Here is a 22,373-nt window from a genome sequence, read left to right as displayed (position 1 = left end):
AGAAACAAAAGTCTCATCATATATTGAAATATTTCAGTTTTTTTTTACATCACCTTACCTGAATTATATACACAGAATATTGCGGAATAATATCTCATACAATTTCACTTTTGTTTAAAAACTATGCTGGTATCTTTTCTTTTTTCTCTCCCTCAATACACTGGCCCTTATTTTAATTTATATTATTGCATTGTATTTTTCGCATTTCTGTTGTTAAATCTTTGCTATTCACTTTCTTCCTTGTGCTCCTTTCCCGTGCTGGAATGATTGTAAAGTCCTTGCGCCATTAAGTGGAGTGCCAGTGTGTTCTTTGATCCGCTAGCTTTCTTGATTTTGGCTCGCTTGTTCTGAAACCAGATTTTAATTTGGGATTCGTTGAGACTGAGTTCGTGAGCCAAGCTCTGCCGGCGCTGCTCGGTTAGGTAGCGGTTAGTCTGAAACTCGGCTTTCAGTCTCTGCAGCTGCTCGGCAGTGAACGCTGTTCTCGGTCGCTTGTCCTCTTTATTGAGACTCTTCTTCTTTGGTTTGCGGGACCTGGGACCTAGAGCCAAAAAAAAAATCAAATCCAATATTTTAAAAATGCAGCAGATATTGCTTTTAAATAGCAAAAACTCACAGAGGAAAACCTGTCGTTTTTGATTAAATAAAGTGCTGTGTGGAAGAAACTGGGATATGAGCACAGGTGCCATCTTTTTGTCCCTCGTGCCATTTGCTTCCAAACACAATATATCAGAACTTTAAAAGGTAGCAGTGTAGGTTTAAGCAATGATTGCTCATTCACGATTTCTGCCCTACTTTATCTAGTCATCTTAGCCTGTAAATAGCTGTAACATTCAGCACCCCAATTGTAAATTTCAGAAATTAAATTATTCAGTAGCCTAGACCAGCGGGTTAGATTTTTGATCCAGGACTGCAGGAACTGACATTTTTGTGTGGTGTATAATATGATACAATTAATTGCAACATTGCAGCGTGATCTATAACCTCATCCAAATACAAACTGTGCGTTAAAGACATGTATCTCGCTGCAAATGAGCCCCACGAAGTCGGAGCAGTTCTAATCGCAGCTTCTCAAACTCATACAGCTTGCAGCCCTACACTTAGGCTGAGGTTTTACTCGAGTCCTCGGGTTGACAAGCTTCCCTTTATGGGAGTGATATGCGAACTTGAAGGAGTCCCAAAAAAATCAACATCTCCAGTCCGAGATTGAGCTCGACGAAGCTTTGTTACACAATTCGTGAAGTTTTCAGAAAAGGACAATTGGCCAGCGTGGAACTCACAGATTGTCGCTCTTTTTGGCTTGGAAGATGGAACATTTCGTGTGATGGTGGATTGACCGTTCAAAAAAGAGAAAACTAAGTAGCCCTGGTGTGTTTATTATTAGGCTGTGTGGGGTTGAAGTTCCTGTGAGGAATGTAATATAAGGCAGGACGGATCCATAATCATTTGCCAACTGTATAAAAAAATGACATTAAAATGGAAGAAGAGAAACTTAAAAAAAACCCAGTGAATTATTGAGAAGCCCATTGGCGCGTCAAAAATAAAAGAGCACCCATTAGTAAATGCATTTGAAGAAACGTCCGGCAATAAGGGAAGGAGAGCCATTCACTCCTACCCGAAGCTAGGCTCAGAAAGCAGCATCAAATGTTGGAAGAAACAAAATTTGAGCAAATGTTCGACTCGGCGGCTGGATGGACAATCAACGTTTGGACCTGGGAGACACGCAAGTTTCTCTCTACTTCCGAGGATGGTACACTTAAAAAATACGGCATGTGGGGAAGGAGGTGGGGGGGGGGGGGACCGGCTGACACCTATTTATTGGTAAATTGTCACCGTTATTAGAAGCAGTAAATCTCTTGACTAGAATTGGAAGAAAGTGCGACCGTTCCAGGGGGAAGTCGGCTGGTTTTGTGCGTTGCTTCTAAGCCGGTCACCGTGTTTTTAATACATTCCTGGCTCAGCCCCTCATCAAGTGTGCATCTAATACTCTACCAGAGACAACTGCACAGGACTGGATGGTCCAAATAAATGTAGCTAACATGTAAAACCAAATAGCTTAACAAACGTAGTTTTATTTACAGCAGACGAATTCTAAAATGGTCTGCATTTCAAAATCTCGCTTTGATTAGGCTGTATTTTAAAATAAACTAAGGCTGTGATGAATTAAACATCTCACTGACTGCCCCTCTGGTACATAATCAACCCCCTAAATTAAAGGAACAGGAATATTTATATCGTCATAGAAAATGTATTATTTCCGGTGAAATTATTTAGTCGTGTGGTTGTACCGAGCGCTGAAGTTAGATTTTCTGCACGTTTAGAAATTTCAGAATCAGATTTCAAGGCAGCATGCTGAGGATTAATTTACTGCGAGTGATTTTTAAAAAAAAATACTCATTACCAATTCCGTCCTCATGTATTTCCCCTTGAAAGCTGCAAGTCTGCAGCCGATCTAGTTTAGCGAGGCCTACTTCCCTGACAAAAATATGCTAAATACTCGTCAACAAAGAGCTCCATCAGACATACAAGAGCGATGGAGCGCATCGGGAGCGTTTTTATATAGTAATCATCACCAGACAGATTTCTGATTCGAAAGAAAAATTCCACCTTATTTTCAGCAAAGGAACTCCTAGTTACCGTCCATTTTAATCTCACAATGGATGGGGCTTTTTTTTTTCAAACAATAGGTCTTGTGATAATTTACCCAATAGGCGCTCTATTGAAAAAATATTAACACCAAAACCGGCTCTGGGAAACAGTTTGAAGCGGCCACTTCACCGGGGGCCGATGCTTTCAGGCAAGTGCTGTTGTTTGCAAAACCTCGCCAACTTGAAAATGTAACCTTTGGGTTTACTGGCGAACAGCAAAGCCATTACAGAGTTGGACGTGATTCAAAAGTATGTCAAGTAGAGAGTGACGTCCAGTATCCTCCCCCCCCCCCCCCCTTCCCAAAACAAAAAACAATCTCGAATTTCGATATGACCATCCAGAAAGAATTTAATTTATTAATAACGAACTGAAGGGCTGAAGGGATCCCACGTGTGAGAGGGGGTCTTTTGTTACTTTGCAAACCGCAACCCATTTAGAGAACAGTCTGCGACACATCTCAAATGCCCATCGTTGTGTTATAATTATTAACAATTTTGAGCAACTTTTCCTGCCATTGGTTGACTAACGCCGTCTCTGTAAAATATTGTCACGTGGAAGACAATCTGAGGCATTAATTCAGTTTAAGTTTCTTTGCTTGCAAAACAAAATGAATAATCGTGTTCTTTTTCGATCCATTTCTTAAAGTTTAAAACTAGCCTTGTGTTTTTTTTAAAACTGGGACATGACATAAAGAGTGGGTTTATTTGTGTGTGTGTGTGTGTGTGTTCTCTCACCTGAAGAAGGCCTGTCCGAGTATCTAGTGCAGTAAACCCAAGCAGGCCACAGCATGGGCTGGGACGCTGTGTTGCTGCTGCTCTGGGAGCTGTCGGAGTCCGAGCTCTGGGACTGGTCGGTGCTCTCGCTTTTCCTCAGCGCTCCTTCTGTCGCCACATCACGTTTCTTGGCCGGGGCAGAAGGGCTGGCTGGAGTCCCTCCTCCAACTCCACCGCCGCCACCACCACCACCGCCACCTCCTCCGCCTCCTCCTCCTCCACCGGGCGGACTGCCTCCGCTCTGGCTGGACACCAGAGCCGAGGGGCTGACGTTCTCCCTCCCGGGAACGTGGCTTGGATCTCGGTGGCTCTCTTTCCTCTTGCCAAAGTCCGGCCGAAGGATGTTGTCGATGAAAAAGTTGGTGATCCGGTGGGGTAGCTGGTTGCCGGGCGCCTGGAGAAGAGGCATGATGGCCCGGTTCGACTCGTTGCTCGACTCCTGGTTGTCCACGCGGGCATCGTTCTGATCATTTTCTTCCATAATGTGTGAAAGCTTCGGAACTCTGGCACCCCCACCCCCCTTTTCTTTCCCCCCCTCCCCACCACCACCACCACCACTTTTTGCCTTCGCCCGCTCACTGCGCAACGGTATCCAACTTGGTTTGAGGAGAGAGGGAGGGGAAGCAAAAGAAAACACACAAAATCTTGCTTTGTTAAAAAAAAATCTCCCAACCTTCTTTTAAGTTGGTCCCAGCATCAACCTCTACGCCTTGAAGATCTCTCTCCCCCCCCCCCCCCCACCCCCACCCCCCCACCCTCCCCAATCTCAGTCCTTCTCTGTTCTGTTCTATGGACGAATATTCATACTTTCTCTTCCCCCAGCTCCAGTCATGTATCCATGGTTCACATTTATTCAGCAGCTTCCACTTTTTCTAGGCTGTTATCTCCCTCCTCCTCTTCCTCCTCCTCCTCCCCTCCACTACAACCTGCCGAGCAGCCCCTCCACTAGTGCTGCAGCAGTAACAAGGAGAAAGCCTCTCTCTCTCTCTCTCAGACACACACTGTCTCTCTCTCTCTCTCTGGTCGCTGGGAAAAAATATTAAAGAGTAGCCGCCAACTGATCAGAAATACTTTCACTCTGCCGGATTTTTTGTTCTTTTTTTTTAATAGAGCCCATCACGTGACGCTGGTCCCCGGTATCCTGGACACGTGCCTCCGTCCAATAAACGGGAGGAGATTTCACCACATGACGATGACACTTTTGAGTCAATGACACACGGCAGTCCACCTCGGCATCTTCCCCCTTTTTACTTAAAGCTGCAGCGCTTCCCTCCAAGGCACAACCACACATTCACAGCGCAGAGGGGGGAAAGAGAGAGAAAGAGAGAGAGAGCAGGGAAGCCACAGCACTCGGCGCACTCCAGCACTCGAATCCACCAGTCCTTTCCACCGCCAGTTCAATAGGACAGCAAAAAAAAAACAGACACATTTTACAATGCCATTGACACTGTACAAGAGAAATCTCTTTTTTCCCCCCTGCTCACCTACCCACAATCCTTCGCTCTGTTATAACAAATAATATTTGATTGGGTACAAACACAAAGAGGTGGGTGGGGGGGAGAGAGATAGAGAGAGGGAGAGAGAGAAAATAGTTATTTCCCCTTTCCAATTGAAAGCCTCCTTAATTTCACCGCTGCTCCTCCAATCACTGCACTCACACTGGAATTTCAGCCTGAAATTGCACAGGTCTCTCCCCCCGCCTCCCCCCCAGCCCCCTCCAACTCACTCGGCTTGTTCTAAAAGCTTTTAGAAAGTCAGGGACAATCGCAAGTCTTTAAGGTAAGATGTTCCACAGTAACAACAAGGGGCTAGACCCGGGATACACTGATTGGAAGGTGCTTGGAAAATAGCCACGAACATTTAAAAAAATATATACGTAAACTGATGTTAAACTCTTGTGATATTGATGCACATGATGATCGGCAGCGGGAAGGACAATAACCAAAGCCACACCGGACATAACTCCGCCGGGGTGTTTTTTTTTATATATATATATATCGGATCTGGCGGGCCCGGTGCGTTATTTTGAAGCTGATCGGATCTTCAGGCCAATTTGAACTGGATATAATCGAGCGCTCTTCAGCTTTTGGTAAAATATCCTCTTCTACACCCCCCTCACCCTTCCTCTCCCCCCCCCCCCCCCCCCCCCCCCACCCACCACCAACACATACACACACTTCCCTGTGAATCAGGGATTGGTTTCGCATGGAAACCTCCAGAAGTTGCAGAGCAGAGGCCGAGAGGGGGGGGGGGGGGGGGGGTGGGAATGGTCTTTATCGAGGCAGAAGCCGCCGCTTTGTTTTTCTTTACGATCTGACCTCGCTGCCTTCGTTTCGCGGTACATTTATAATGGGGATGTGGCGTGCCACCATACGAAAGGGGGTGGGAAAGGGAGCTGGTGGTTTGGGTTGGTGGGGGGAGGCGTGGGGGAACGGGGACACGGGAAAAGATTGAACCGGAATCGGTCTTCAGCCTCAGGGATGCAATGCGACGGTCTAACTGATAGACAACTGGACGTGAATGTGGCAATGCCCAGTAGCATTAATGCAGCACCCTTCCCCCCACCGTCCCCCACCCCCCAGACCCCAGAGCACAAGCTCAGAGCGATGCCTGTTAAAAAAAAACACGCTGGAAGTGCCCATCCCTCTGTAACTTCGTCGGCTCCGAGAATAAATCGATAGTGCAACCGCGTCCCATGGTATTTCTGTGAATGTTCAGCACCATCTACCTCCCAAAACACACAATACAGGATTTCATTCCCGTCTTTAAACTTCCAGAGATGGGTGGGGGCTGTGGATCCGCCAGAGTTTTGGCAGGAATCTTTAAGCGGCAAATGGCCCGAGTTTGGTGTAAGTTCTCGCATTCTTTCTCTGGTGCGATGCTTTGGTCAGGTTCCCCGTGCTTAGGGAACGCATGAAAGCCGATTAGAGCGACTCCACCAAAAGCCGTTTACATTCTGTGACTGCTCCAGCGCGCAAATACCCAGTTATTAAGCCCTTTAAAGTTGTCGCAAGGTGTTTCGCCAGTAGGCATTTTCCTTGCGGGGCTTCACTGGTTGAAACAAGTTATAATAGTTCCAATCGGGTTGTGTGTTAATTGAGTGCATTTAAAATGCCTCGCCTTTAGATGAGGTGTAATCTTTCAATGGCGATGAAGTGAGTTGTTGTGGGACTCCTTGCAGGGCGGCCAGGAGCCACCGAGAATCATTTTCAGCATCGCTGCAAAACGGCTGGACAGCGTCTTGAGGCGCTATGCGAATGCAGTTTGTTTGCTTTTATACAAACAACAATTGAACTATGAACTTAAACAGTGGTTGCAGTGTCAGTGTGCTCAATGCTGGTTTCTTCCACTCAGTTTTGCTGTCTAAATGAACTGTCTTGCTCTCTCCCACTCTCGCCAACAAACATTCTCTTCATGCATACATTCAGAGCAAACTTTATTTCTTTGTCACCCCCCTCCCCCCCCCACCAACCATTCACCCGAGAGCTTGGGTTCACGTTCTGTACGGTTGTACTTTTCTCTCTCTCTCTCTTTCTTCCCCCCCCCCCCCTCCCCCTTCCCCACTGGTCTTATGGGACATCAAGAAAGTACGATTTCCCACCTTACAATAACCCTTTGGAGTATTGCATTCAAAGAGCTCTCTTTCTTCGTCTGTTCCAAAGTTTTCGATTACATAAAGATGTATGCTAAGTCAGGTATGTTGACAATCTAAAATAATTCACAATTTTCCGTATTGTTACCAATAGGACGTGAGTGAACCCTTAAGTTTTATGTTTCTGACCGTTTTGTTTTGCTTCAGGTACCGTTTCAAACATTTAAATGTCTAGATGTCTGTATTTAAAACTAAATAGCACCTACTCTAAAACGGCACCATAATGCACTGTGACTTGTTGCTGGAGTATATATTTGTTAAAACTGCCTCCCCCACCCACCCCTAGCCTCAGACATTCCATGCATTTGCTAAAATCAACATTATAATTGTTATGGAAATAAGGCTGTACGTTTCCAGTGACCAGGCTGGGAAAAATGCTACATTTACTATGGTGTAAACAAATACAGAAAACACCCATTCATGTTGTATCGCAATGAGTCTGGTGTTTCTACTTATATTCTCACATAACACAACTAATCTCTTTTAAAATCGTGGACTAAAACAGACAGGATAATCAGTGCAAAGCTAAAAGGGAACCAAACTTAATGAGTTCCTTGCTTGCCCAGAAGCCTCCAACAGATGCAATGTGAACTGAGATAATTTAATTTTGGGTATTTTATCGTTAGGCATCCTTTCCGACACTACAATACTTCAAAGGTAATTCGTAAAGCGGTTCGGGGAGTTCGGAGGTCGTGAAAGGCGTCACATAAATGCAAGTCTTCTTTCTCTTCCTTTGGGACCAAAGTTAGAGGCGATGGGAGCAATGAGTAGTGACCATTCTTAAATTGCGATGTGCCTTGTTAATCCTGAACTCCAAATCAGCTGAAAAGACAATGGCAATACAAGGAGCCAGCGACTGTTTCAATCCTTGGCCTTTGCTCCTGCAGCCCCGCCGTACTCTGCCAGCAATAAGGACATTCCCCTCGCTCCTTCCATTTCGACGCAAACCGTGGCGACGCAAAAGAGCTCTAAAATTGCGCTCAAACCTGCGAACGCACATACACCACGTTCTAATGTTGGTCGCGTCGACTTATTAAACAGAATAATTTCATCGGTTTCATAATGCTTAAAATTAACTCTTTTTTTTAAAAGCCCTATTTAAAATAATCCTGAATACAGATCGAGCGTGTTGATGAACTTTGCGTGAGTGAAAGTGTTATCTGCACCCTGAAACAATAAATCGTTGTATCCTAAACAGACCCGCTCCTCAGGTACACGATACACCAAGTGCCCCCCCCACCCCTCCCCTGAATTGTAATGGCCCAATACATTGTTTCTAGATTGGGAGGTAGGTGAATCAGAAGATAGGCCAAGGCCTAATTTGTATTGACGCAAGCTTCTAGCTTTGCTGCTGAGCTACGGGTCCTGTGCTCAGTGAGACGGTCAACACTTCTAATTTCTGACCAAAGATCACCTATACCGCTGACAATGACTTGAAAATAACTATTAAACATTAAATACCCAGGGATCTTAAGGTTGGCTACCCAGCTGAAACAGTAGTCAAACTTTCAGTAAATCTACACTGGAATAGAGACCTGTTGAAGCAATTTATGTTCCTTCAGCTATTGTTTGTTTACTAAAAAGAGGAAAAAACAATTGGAGGAATAGTGAAAAAGTTCAGGGCGTCTTCAGATTTATTCAGCTAGTGTTGTGCCCTTATGAGGTTCTCGAACAATCTGTGTGACGCCACAACAGTCGCATTGTTTTTGGTCCTTTAGTACCGGCCTGGTAATCTAATCCTAGAGTTCTGTCACAATCAGCAGGATGGTATCAGATCCCGGTGAGTTCACCTTTAATTAAACCACCTACAATCTGAGCATCTGCTCTATGGAGACAGTCTACCTGTGAACGCTGACATGTACCGGCAGCTGCGCTCTCCATTCACAGGGCCTTCCTTCTCATCCTCGAGTTCAATATCATTTTCCGAAACATTAAACGGCCTGTTAACCTTCTCTAAAGAGGCAGGAACATGAAGAGGCATTTCAGAATAAGTGTTGATGAGGCTCCCGACCTAAATGATGTTTATTCGGGAATTGATTCAAACGGTTTAAGTACTGAAAGGCGCATTTTGCAAGCACATGCCTCCTATCTACGGTAGCTGATGGGTGCAGTATTGGGAAACACCAGAGAGATGGTGAACTATCAAAGGGCAATAATGTTAAAGAGGTGAAGTGATTAATCCACGAGCCAACAAGAAATCAAAACATGCATTTAATTTATAACCATCTTGTCCAGCGGGTCCCCACGTTTCTTTGGGATATGTGCTCAGTTTTGTGTAACATAATCAAGCAGATTCTCCGTTTATCTAGCTCGGGGAAGTACTTTGTGCATTAGGAGATGGTTTCCCATCCCTAGCATGTACTGTCCTGGGTGGTTGAAGTAACTTACTGATTACTGGGTAAGTGCAACGTTCAACAGTTTCCCAGTAGAATCTCAGCATGTTTCCTTCAGGCACACAAGTTTTTCTGCTCCATTAATACTCTCTCTCTCTCTGCTCCATTAATACTCTCTGGATCGACAATTTAAACTCGTGAAATTGTCCAAGTGCATTGATTGTAATCAAACATCTTGCTGGAGCTTTGGAGCTTGGTCAACTTTTCAGAAGCATTTCCCTGTAAAATTCTGTTATTCACTCCTAGAGAAACACGATTCTCACATTTGGACAATTAAAAATGAAATAATTCAATGGGAAATTTAATCATCGCCACCATGTATGTCCATCCAGTAAGGTATGAGTGAGAAAGTTCTCTCTGCTTGGGGAAAACTCGGTGAAAACGTAAAACAAATTATAATAGTGTATTGCCCTCTTAATATTGCCGCCATGAATACGGCTGCTGGTTGTTTAGAGTTTCCCCATCACCCTAGCAAAAAAAAAAATGCTCTGTAATTTTATTTTAATTCGCTTGGGCGGTGCTCACAAAAAGTGAACGGATGTTGGGAACAAACAACAAATGCCTCTTCTGGGATCTGGGATCTCTCATCCTTTCGGCCTGCCCTGAGATTGCACAGCCGGGCTGTCAGGATACCGTTAAGAGATTGGATTATTTTCGTGGGACAAACACATGAGTTGAAAATCGGAGATAATCCCTCAATAGGTGTCACATTCCCACTTTGTCCCCGAGTTCTGGACTCATCCACAGCTACCACTGCTCAGGATCATGCTATGGGAATTAGAATGGGTATGCCTGGGCGTTTTTATTTGGTGGTGGTGGGGGTTGGGGGGGGGGGGGTGGTGTTGAATTGTTACAGCAGATCCAACCTGAGGTGAAGGAAAGGCAGCGTTTGAGTTACTTGGGAAAGGAGCGCTTATTCCGATTCTTTAGAGTTTAGTTTCCCACCAAATAAAGCCTTCCCTTCAGAGCTGCCTAGATTGTGACTCTGGCTTGTTGTTGTGAATTACATCAAAATGTGTGAAATTATGACATTGGACACAGAATGGTGAAACACAGAAAGTTATCAAAGATTGAAGAAGAGTTCTCATTTCATTAGCTGCGAATGTGTCAGGAAGTACAAGGGTGAGTATGCGGAAATCCTGTCAGTGCTTTGGGGCTAGGTACAAACTTCATACTCAATCCATCAGGAGAAAGTCACTTGGAATCTATCATCAATTTCCCTTATCTTACTGTTTCCCTTTAGAATCCGAAATGTGCGAAACAAAGTCTTTTTTTTTTAATGCCTCGAATTTCAAGGCTTTCCCCACTACTTCCGAGCTGCTAATCCTTGTAGACACAACAAGGAGTATTGTGACGGTAAACTCCTGCAACACTATCCGATCTTGGGTATTAACGCAGGCCCAAGCGAGGGAAACAAGATCCGCTCGACTATTCAGACAAAAAAGTGGCGAATTCCTTTGGATTTTCACGTCGGTATAATTTTCTCCTAACAGGGATGTAGTAACTAGCTCATTTAATGTGACAATTTGAACCCACACATTCAATTCTCATTAGTACTGAAAGGTCACATTTGAGCAGTCCCTTTAAATCCACATGAACCGAGTGCTTAAGTGTGAGTAACTCTGAAGGTGTTTATAGATATATAATGTATTATATGTGCGTGTGTGTATTTGTGTATATATATGCGCATGTATATATGTCATCTATATGAAGTTTGAGGTGGTCAGTAATTTTTAAAGAACTTTAATTTGTTTAGGAAGAGAGGCCATTCATTGCAGACTTGAGGAATATATGATCTAATCTATTTCTAAGTTGCTACTTGCCTTTTTGTCCACTCGGTGACTGGAGACGCACTTAATTAATGTTCTTGGGTCGCCGCGTCGCCTGCGGTAAATTAAACAGTTCCCTACCACTGCACTCAGTTTGATAGTATTTGCTCAGATTTGTTTATTTACACTTTGAGTTACTTTATCTATGGAGAAAACAGCCGGAGGGAGCGAAATAAAAACATGTGAGCGTGTTTGCACCAAATCGATTAATCGATTACAAATGCCCACGTTTCAGTACCTTACTGATTTGTTAATCACTGCTGGCAACCACACCACCCCTCCCCCCACCCTCACCACCAGCAACACCCCCCCCCCCCCCACCCCGGACTTTACCCCTCTGGACAACACCCCTCTGCCACTCCTGACCCCACCCAACTCCCCCTTCACCCATCCTTCTTCGCCTTCTCCGACCCCTTTGCGCCCCACCCCTCTTCCCACTCCCCACCCCCGGACCTCACCCCTCTCCACTCCCCTCACTCTCGTTTATGCCCCCCTCCCCCAAAGGGGACTTTTTTTGTCAATCTGACTAAATATAAAACCAATACAATCGCTGTTTCCTGATTGATGCTAAAACTATCAGACACGGTTGCAGAGATGCGCCTGAGATGGGGTTTTACTTGCACACTTTCCTTCCAAAAAAATACACACAGAAACTTCTTCTTAAAAAAATCGATGGCCGAGCTTTAATTAAACGTGTTTGGCTGAGGGTTCAAGTCAAAGGATCTTGTAACTAGGATCTGGTGATTTCCGACGCACCAAGGCCTTTGGTGCCTCTTTGAGTGGGTCGAATGCAGTTATTACGGAAGTAATTCGTGCCTTCAGCACTGAACTTTGCCTGCAGTTTAAATTTCCAGAAATTAGACAGCCCTTCTTCTTCAAAACATCTTAACCAGAACAGGTAGTGTCAATTTATTGCTTAGGCATTTGCTGTGTACATACTTAGACATACATTTGTTAGGATTTCACATCAGAGTCTTTTACGTGGACGCAATATTCAGAATGTCATTGGCAATTCAGTGCTATAGGTCAGGGGTGTCACACTTGTCTCCGCATTTAAAAGTATTTATGAATGAACGGCGTTGCAGTTGCCAGCCCACAGATCATAGAGCAGGGTGACTACAAGGATGTGGTCCAATGAATCGGTGCAACAGCAGTCCGAAAACAATGCAAGGGGTCACAATCTGAATCCTTAAGCATCAAACATGAGGATGGAAGAAGCCAGATTGCCTGAAAGTCATGTCCTTAAATGTGATTCATTAAAAAAAAGAGGGGAAGGATGCAAGTCATTGTGGGCAAGAGTCGAGGGGTTAAAGAGTGTTGGACAAAACCTGTGTGGGTTTGATGTTAAACTCTAGCTGTGTGTATTGTTAAAAGACACATTTTAAATCGACCCCTATGAGGGCCCAGCAGATGACGCAATTTCTATTAAAATGCAGGCGTTATCTAAAGCGTGAAACATCTGCTTTTCTTTTGCAGTGGACATTCCCTCCGACAATTGTGTGAAAGCTGTAGTGGCTCTTCCTATATTAAAATAGCAGTAAACTCCTGTGTGCCTGTGCGCGCTGTGACGATCTTATCGAAACCACTCTTGCTGTTACAACTTACTGCTTTTTATGTCGCTGGAGTCACACTAATAACGCGTGAAATCACGACCAGATGATTGGGAAACTGATCAGAAATGCTCAATAGACGAAGAGTTGCAACCAAGATGGAACCAGCCAGCCAATTCCGCCCAGTGTTTAATTTTTAAAAAATATATAAAGCCAAATCATGTTTAAGGCTTGGCACGTTGCTAAGGGCAGTGTGGCTTGGAGTTGGGTGAAGGCTGTTTTCAAATCTTTATTTCGCTCACAGAAGGGTCTCTCTCTAATTAGATTTTAATTATAACAGTATCGATGTCCGATTCGGCGCCAGGTCGCTGCTGCTGTCCCCTTTCTCCCCTTTTTTCCTCAACGTTCAGTGTTTGATCCAATTTCTTTTGAAAGGGTAAACGGAGGCATCAGAGGGCCTCTGTTCAGCGGAGTGGACACTTTGAGAAAAAAAAATGTTGCGAAAGATAATTTCTAGGTTTTAATTACTCTTTAATCCGCCTGATCGCCGCGGCGTGAAGAAATCCCTTCTGAATGGGCCTGACTGAAAAGCGCCGTCAGGATTCCGCTCGCAGCCTCTAATCGAGCCCTTTGCAGCAGTGTATTACACACTCCTCCATCCTAAAACGCAATTAAGGACCTGTAGATAAACCTAATTGAATGATGGTTCTTGTCTTTGGAGACACCGTTTAGCAAAATGGCTTCATTGACAGCCGAAGCCTGGTCATTTATCCTGCTTTCAACTTTTGTATAGACGGTTCCTGGGCTATAATAGGATGATAAACAATTTCGAGTCATTAGTCTTTCAAATTAATGACGTCCTGGCCCATTTTTCCAGGATGCCATTTCCTGATATTTTCATTAGCTCTTAAAATGCACACGTGGATTCCAGAGAATATAACCTCAAAGAGGAAAATAAATTACAACAATTACCAAGACAATAACAATTGCTAATTGGTCGCCTCGGTTGCTTTCCTTTGGGTAGGTCTTGGTTCTGTGACACGGAGAATAAAGTTAGCGCACGGAAGCAGATCTGGGGATGCAAGGCGTCAGCAAAGGGGTGTTTAAAAACACAGGGGCATCGCATAACATACTATATAACAACACATACACACGCAACAGTGAATTGGGCAGAGGTAATTTTAAGATATCTTTCCGCCGATTGAATATGGGGCTGGGTTGAAAGGGTCCCACCACTGAACACCCCTTCTTAGAGGATTTTGTTTTATAGTCCCATCTTGGTACAAATTTGGTATTCTCAAAGTTGCACAGAATGGCAGAGATCCACTACTTCTAGAAATACGAATGTTAAAAGTAGTTGTACATTGTAGACACCGACTGTTCACTCAACTATCAACCACCAGCCCAGTGTACTAGGTGGAATCCAGGGACCAGAGTTTTTTTAAATGTATATCTGAGGAGCTAATTGTATATTGTATGCAAGGAGTGGCGAATTCTAGTCAATGTACGAATAATGTATGGCAATTAACAACCTCATACATATTTCTATGTTAGTTGTTCAACCCAAACCATTGGTTCCAAAATCGCTTTCTACATGAAACAATCTACAAAATCAATGCACCCTTGTAAGTGGCGGCCTTACCTGGCTCCTACTCTGAAGAAGCTGTTTCACTGATGTGTCAATACATTTCTCTCCCAGTGCCTTCGATCAAAAAAAAGTTTGTAGTAATCAGGGATTGCTGAAAGGCTAATCTGGACATATCTATTGACAAATCCGACTTTTAGTAACAATGTTGCTAGTGAGCAGGGATTCCACATTAGTCAGCAAAGGAGAAAAAGTACTTTGGGGCAAAGTCGGTTCAGCAGGAGCCTTCAGTCCAATTATTCAGCCCAAATCGTTAACCCCTCTCTGATTTTTAACAGATGCTGAGAAACATATTGCGTCTGGCCAAAATGTTTTACTTCAAATTTTCAGTATTGGATTTTTTTTTCAATTTCAAGCCATCTTCGGGATTTTTGTTTCCGTTTGATTGCTGAGGAATCTATATCCAGAACGCCAAATTCTCGCCAAAATTTAGTAGCCAGAGCTGAGAGGTCATCTGCTCTTGTTTCTGAGAAAAAGTTACTAAATTACATTTACAACCTCAATATGTTTCCAACGGTTAGCGGGTAATCTAATTCTGTTTAAGAGCGAAAGACTGGAGCAATTAAAGAGGGACTTAAAAGAAAGTTAGAAAAGTTAACTCCGGGATATATCATAATCCATAGCCGTTCAAAGCCACGCTGAACTGCTGAAGTAAGAAGTCAATATGTTTAACCAAGTTGCTGCATGTGGCTAATTTATAGGGAATAAAAGGCGCCCGACCCCATTTTGAACAATTAAAATCAACAAGTTTATTGTTCGAAAATATGAACATTCGCCCCTTGTATTTTAGAAAATGAATCCTTAGAAAGTCAAAAGCTGAAAACACACACACGGAACACTTATTTAATGCCACATCACAAGTGGATAACGAATATTGTTTAGTACGAATCTCGCAAATCAGTTCATTTGTCCTTTTGGGGGAAGAAATATTAGGGCGTCTTAACACTCCTTTTGAAAAACGGGGGACGAAATGTGTTCACATAAACATTAAAGTCATCCCCAGGTCTTGCTAGCACCTTGCTATCAAAAACTTGACACTGCCGAGTCCCAGCTTTTGGGAATCGGCACCATGACAAATCGATTCATAGACAACAAACGTCTGGAATTTGAATTCTGAACAAAATAGTTTCCAAAGACCCCTGTTAATAAACTTGACTTGTATATATTCACACCGGAAGCGTTAATAATAGATGAAAAGGACGATCTCAGTGCCACTAATGCCGGACAGAAGGTATGCAACAGAACTGGGCTACTACTGTGACCCTGCAGCGAGTGTTAACTTTCAGGGCTGCGAGAGCTTGCCTTTTTTTTTAAATTTAGGAACCTTTCAGTGTGTCAGAAGTTTTGGCTGTGGGTTCAGTTACCCAGAACTTCCGCCCTGGTGAAAGTAAGCCTGATTTGATCAGTCAAGAAAGACAGCCCCCCCCTCCTTTTTTTTGTTGTATTTTGTTAATACACGGCCGCAAAGTGGATCCTCCTCCACCCCCTCATTGATTCTCCCTCCTCCATCTCCTACCTAGTTACCAATTAAGGTTGCCACCGCAGTGTGTATCAGTGACTTCCACCGTTTATATTCACAAGGCATGTCGCTTTTCGTTTGGCTTTTTTTCTCTCACACACGGCAGCAGAACATGCTCCCATCTTTCTCCAGACTTGTAATCCTCTCGATCCACCCAAGTTTCTCCTGCTCAGCTCCTTCCCTTCACCTTATTCTTCATTTGCAACAAACATACACGACCCTCAGTAAATCTAAACGATTAGCGGGCTGCTGTGGAGGTCTCTTGTTATATGTTCCCCCCCACCTCTCCCATCTCCTCCTCTCAAGTGCAACACTCAACCACAACTCCCAGCATTAAAACATCGCTCTTACTCCCTTTAATCCTAGATATTTAGCAATTATGAATTCTCAGAAACTCATTACTGGAGAAGACAATACACTTGCACTGCCTCCAGCCACAGCTGTGGGCTACAATAAACCTAATTACCATAGGCGCCAGCTTTGCAAACAATTTTTAGGGCAACAGCAGTCGAGGTTCAGGTTTAGAAGGCAAGATATAAATATAAAAAATATAAACTTTTATTATCACAACAGTTTCTTTTCTTAAATAAAGAAAAAGCATTTACAACGAATATCCATTTAAATCAGGGCTTTTAGGCGAGGCCTCCGCTGCAAAGCCTCCTGGAGTTTGGAGCTATGCTAATTACCCGTGGATTATGGAGTGAGCAGATAGTTCGTTATAAGAATGGAATGTGGACGTAAGAAGGTCTTGTTGCACCTTAACAGGTCAATCTTGTAATTTGACGAAACTATTTTTTTTACCGTTATGGACTGAAACAGACGACCCCCCACCGCCCATGCTTTTAAAAAAATCTCCAAGTCACATTCTGTTTAAGTATCTCCCATGCGAGAACAGGCTGCATGTGAGGGCACTTCAATATAAGACCAAATGTTAGAGAATATAATAACCCGAAGTCTTAGAGCTTAATGGGTTGGGGCATTGCTAGAGACTTGAGGTCACTCCTGTAAACTTACACGCAGAAAATTGCAGTCACTATTTATTTGTCACAGTCAATTACCAGGATTTGAGCCGCACTGAATCGTTCGAGGAAGACTTTGCTGGGCTCCATTGTGAGAGCGAAGGGGCGAGAGATCATACTGTCATGACGTCATCAGGGGAGGTCTGGTTCTTTGATGTCAGCAGTCATTCACGTGGCTGCCCTGTCAATCATTCCCGAATGGCCCTTCCCTGCGTCCTGCACAAAGCAGACTTTCAGAGCCTTCGATTAAAAATTGTCGATGAACAACCCCCAACCCCCTCCATCCCATCCATCCATCAACTCTGCAGGATTCCAGAGGGGAAAATGTTAAATGCAACTTCACATTGTCATGAGCTACAGGTGTGTGGAATTTTAAAACTAAAGAATAAATCCATCCATGTAGAAGTCAGTGCTGTATTCTCCATGGCAACGTTACTTACCAACCAATCAGCACTCTCTTCACATTCAGTATAAATTGTTGTTTTCCCCTTGTATTGGTATTCTTATGTCCTGATGAGTGCAAGATGGAAAGCTTCCACATGTCTCTTTTTTCAGTAATGCTTATGGAATCTGTTCAGGTGTCTCAGAACAGTTTGCATAGAATCAACAACTTTGAAAAGCAATAACTTTGGGGCTCCCAAGTAAGCAAATGACACCTGGATTTTAACATTTTCATCCTTATTTTCCAATCCTTGCATAGCCTCACCCCTCCCTATCCCTGTGATCTCTTCCAGGGCCATAACCCTCTGAGATATCTGTGCTTCTGTAGTTCTGGCCTTTTTAGTGTCCCTGAATTTAGTTGCTCTGCTATTGGTGGCCAAGCCTTCAGTTGCCTAGATCATAAGCTTTGGCATTCCCTCCTTACATCTCTTCACTTTTTCTTTGCTGCTTTAATATGCTTCTTAAAACCAACAATTTAAACCTACATCTGCCCAGATATCTCCTTGTGCGGTGCAGTGTCAAGTTTCATTTGATGACATTCCTGTTAAATGTCAGGGCATTTTATTTTGTATACAGAACTAGATAAATTCAAGTTGTTTGAGGTAATTATAACAGGGTAAAATAATTTAAAAACTTGAATACTGACAAAAGACATTCAGAGTTTATCAGTTTGCTGGTGTAGCTATACTGATGGCTGTTGGTGGCCATTTTGATTGTCATTTGGAAGCTTGGAACAATGAACAGTAAGATTTGCTGCTTCAGTCACTATGCAGATGCTGTGAAGCTGTTCCCCATCATCACAATCATGGTCCAATAATTCAATCCTTGGGAGAATCAGCAAACTAGCCTGCACTGCCATTCATGTCTGAACTATTCGTCATGTTGGCAATGCACTTCAACACATTCTCCCTGCTGCACTCTAATAATGCCTCTGGTCCTCTTACCAATGCCCCCTCTAATTATGCTGCTACATTGTCCAACACTTCACATTAGGATGCATTCTCTCTGTTACTTCAGCATATGTACAAATTGGTTTTGGTTTCTCATCAGGGCTAAACTTGTGTGTTATCAACCATTCATTGAAACCTGAACTAATACTGAAGCGAAACAAAGTATGACTTCCTCTCCCCCCCCCCACCCCCCCAAACACCCCCCCCCCCACCCCCCCAAGAGTCCTGATTAAGGCAATATTTATACCATAACTACAGTACTGGTGCCAAATGAACTGGCTTCTCATTGATGTAATATAGCCTTTATACTTCCACATGGTATTACTGCACTTTTTTCATGCATTCCTTTCACTTTGCCCTTGGATATATTGACTTCACCATGCCCTTTATCTGCTCTGACCACAGCCCCTAATCTGGTCTTAGATTTACGCCAGCAGACAGCTTTGCCCTCAAGGTGAGCTGTCAGTTTCCAATGTTTCTCACCAATCATCAAAAGTTTGCAGCATGAAACAACTCATTTTACAGCCAGTTTGGACCTTAACTCTGGATTTACACTGTGCATGTTTAGTATTAGTGCAAAGCAAAATATGCACCACTGAACATTACCTTTGCCACGTAAATGTATTCTTAAACTGAGATGATTTTTATTTTATGTCTTCCATGTCACATAGACTAATTCAGCCAATAAGTTCTAAATGCATTTGAAAATGATTCCAGTCTGCTTTATTCCTTCCGGCAAAACTGTTTTCACTCTTTTTGTGGATGCATACTAAGCTGCTTGGGTGAAAACATATGATTGGAAAAAGAATTAACTTGCCATATACAATACCTTTCATAACTTCAGGATATCCAAAAGCATTTCTCAGCTGGTGAAGTAATTTAGAAGTCATTGAATCAAAACGGCATGGCAGGGGGAACTCAGGGCTGTTTGGTATATCGAACCTGATCTGTCATTTAGTAAGATCAAGGCTGAGCTTCTTTCAACTCCAGTTTCCAACCTGATCCCCATTTCTCTTGATTCCCTTAGTGCCCAAAAGTCTATTGATCTCAGTCCTGCATATACTCAATGATTGAGTATCCACAGTTCTCTGGGGTGGACATACAAAGATTCACTAACCTCTGAATGAAGAAATTTCTCCTCATCTCAGTCCTAAATAGTCAACCCTGAATCCTGAGACTGTAATTGCTAGTTCCCGACTCTCCAGCCAGGGAAACAACTTCTCACTATCTACCCTTTCAAGCTCTCTAGGAATTTTACAAGTTTCAGTGAGATCACTTCTCATCTTTCCAAACTGAGAGAATATATGACCATTCTACTCTCTCTCTCTCTCTCTCTCCTCATAGGACAGCACTCTCATTCCAGGAATCAATCTGGTGAACCTTTGCACACCATCTAGGGCAAGTATGTCCTTCCTTAGATAAGACCAAAATTGTACACAGTACTCGGGTGTGGTCTCACCAAAGCCTGATATAATAATAGTAAGTCTCCATTCCTCTTATTCTCTAACCCTTCTATGATAACATATCATTTGCATTCCTATTTGCTTGCTTCACCTGCATATCAACTTTCTGTGATTTGTGTACAAGGACATCCAAATTCATCTCAATCCCAGCATTAACAAGTCTCTCACCTTTTTAAAAATGTTATGCTTTTCCATTTCTCCTACAAAAGTGGATAATTCACACTTTCCCACATTACGCTTAATCTGCCATCTTCTTGCCCACTTATAACAACAATGTAATAAAACATTTCAAGGTGCTTAATAGAGGCACTATAAAACAAAATATGACATTGAGACACATAAGGAGATATTAGAGCGGGTGATTAAAAGCTTGATCAAAGCAGTAGGTGTTAAAGAGGATCTTAAAGGAGGAAAGCGGGATAGTGAGTGGAGGTTTAGGGAGAGAATTCCTTAGCTTAGAGCTTAGGCAGCTTAAGGCATGGCAACCAATGGTGGAGCAATTAAACTCGGAGAAGACCAGGAGGCCAGAATTAGAGGAGTGAAGATATCTCAGGGTAGTAGGGCTAGAGGAGGGTACAGAGTTAGGGAGGGGCCAAGTAATGGAAGGATTTGAAAAAAGGAATGAGGATTTTAAAACTTAGGTGGTGTTTAACCAGGAGGCAGTGTAGGTCAGGGGAACGGGTTTGCTGCAAGTTCGGACGTGGGCACCGGAGTTTTGGATGACCTCAAGTTTTTGGGGTGTAAAATATGGGAGGTTGGCTAGGGTTGTGTTGGAATAGTCAAGTCTGGAGGTAAAAGAGACCTGAATGAAGGTATGAGCAGCAGGAGAGCTGAGGTAGGGGTGAAGATGGGTGATATTTTGGAGTTGGAAACATATGGACTGTATGGTGGTGTGGATACATGGTTGAAAGCTCATCTTGGGGTTAGTTATGACACTGAAGTTGTGAACAGTCTAGCTCAGCCTCAGACTGCTTCCAGGGAGAAGGATGAAATTGGTGGCAAGGGAGCAAAGTTTGTGTTGGAGACCAAAGACAATGGCTTCAGTCTTTCCAATAGTTAATTTGTCTATATTCCTTTGTAGCCTCTTTCTGTGCATCTCCATTTACTTTTCCACCTAGATTTACATCATTATCATACTTTGAAAAAGCTGGACCCCTCACCTAAGCCATTCATATAGGTTGTAAACAACTAAGGCCCATCAATTGATTTTTGTGACACTCAACTAGTTACACCCTACTATCCCCAAAATTACCTACTTATTACTTTTGTATAATTTATATTTTGGATCTATGCAGAGATGATACAATTTCTATGTGTGCAAAATATTTTATTAACAGTGTTTTAAAATGTCTGCCCCATGCTAAAGCTCTGACTTCCAGCTCTTTCTACAGTTTGTTTACTTTTCCCTGAGTCCAGATCCAGGCTTAACCAATCAAGCACACTCAGCATCAATAGTAAACAGGCTCACATAATTAAACACAGAACAACTAGACACTACAATTACTTCTCTCTGCTATCTGCCCACTATCAGTCCATGCTAATATATTATCCCAACCCCATAATTCTCTAATCTTGTATAGGAACCGTCTTTTGTGGCACCTTATTGAATGCCTTCTGAAAATCCAAAGTGAACTATATCCACTGGTTTTCCCCTATCTAGCATTCTAGTTACACTTATAAAAAGCACTAATATATTTGTCAAACATGATTTTTATAAAACCTTGTTGACTGTGCCTAGTCATATGATTTTTCAAATGCCCTGTTATCATGTCCTCAATAATATGTTCGAACATTTTCCCTACTACTAATTTCAGGCTAACTGACCTCAGGTTCCCTGTTTTCCCTCATCCTCCTCTCTTGTACAGTGTGTTACATTTATCTCTTCTAATCCTTGAGGGCTAATCTAGAATATAGGAAATTCTGGAGGATTAAAACCAATACATTCAACTTTTCTGTGTGTAATCAGGCTTCGGCTTTTAGTCCCATTAGTTTCTTAAGTGTTTTTTTTATTACCAGTAATAATGATTACTTTAAGTTCCTCTCTCTCTCATTAGATTGTGGGCTCCCTTCAAATTTCAATATGTTCTTTGCATCTTCTACTGTGTAAACAAATACAAAATATTTGTTTAACATCCTTCTACACTGTTAATATTATATTCCATGTTACAAGGATGTGTTTTTTTTTAAAAGATACAATTTCTAATTTTGCTTTGGCGGGATTAAAAAATAAACAAACTGAAACCCTTTAAATACAATGGAGACTTCCCAGACAGCTACAATATACAACTTGCATTCCACCAAGTGGGATGGAAAGGAAAGACACTCAACTCCTGGGGAGCATGAAAGACTGCATCTTGTGTTCATTTTATACTATCCTGAAACTTTGAAAATGGTCCCAAGGAGAAAGCGAAATGCAATTGCTTGTTCTAAAACAATGACTGCAGCAGGTATGGACTAATGGAATTTCTGTGGCATATACAGCTAGCAAGG

General features: G+C 42.9%; 1 protein-coding gene across 1 annotated transcript; it reads right to left on the bottom strand.

Annotated features, from left to right (window-relative positions):
* Window positions 1-224: 224 nt before the first annotated feature.
* On the bottom strand, window positions 225-3,903 carry en2a (engrailed homeobox 2a). The gene is made up of 3 exons (XM_041184947.1): window positions 3,645-3,903; window positions 3,384-3,590; window positions 225-541 (listed from the first exon to the last, which is right to left on the bottom strand). The coding sequence occupies exons 1-3, from the start codon at window positions 3,901-3,903 to the stop codon at window positions 225-227; spliced, it is 783 nt and encodes a 260-aa protein (XP_041040881.1).
* Window positions 3,904-22,373: the final 18,470 nt, after the last annotated feature.

Source organism: Carcharodon carcharias, chromosome 3 (assembly GCF_017639515.1).
Source record: "Carcharodon carcharias isolate sCarCar2 chromosome 3, sCarCar2.pri, whole genome shotgun sequence".
NCBI classification, from domain to species: Eukaryota; Metazoa; Chordata; class Chondrichthyes; order Lamniformes; family Lamnidae; genus Carcharodon; species Carcharodon carcharias.
The sequence above is the reverse complement of the archived record's forward strand: the minus strand, read 5'-3'. Positions and strand labels throughout refer to the sequence as shown.

Excerpts from the sequence above, each read along its gene's own strand:
- en2a (XM_041184947.1), bottom strand. The coding sequence starts at position 3,903 with ATGGAAGAAAATGATCAGAACGATGCCCGCGTGGACAACCAGGAGTCG. Across the intron at positions 3,591-3,644 it reads GAGCGGAGGCAGTCCGCCCG|TTGGAGGAGGGACTCCAGCC; the intron begins GTGGAGGAGGAG and ends GCGGCGGTGGAG. Across the intron at positions 542-3,383 it reads CTCGGACAGGCCTTCTTCAG|GTCCCAGGTCCCGCAAACCA; the intron begins GTGAGAGAACAC and ends TTTTGGCTCTAG.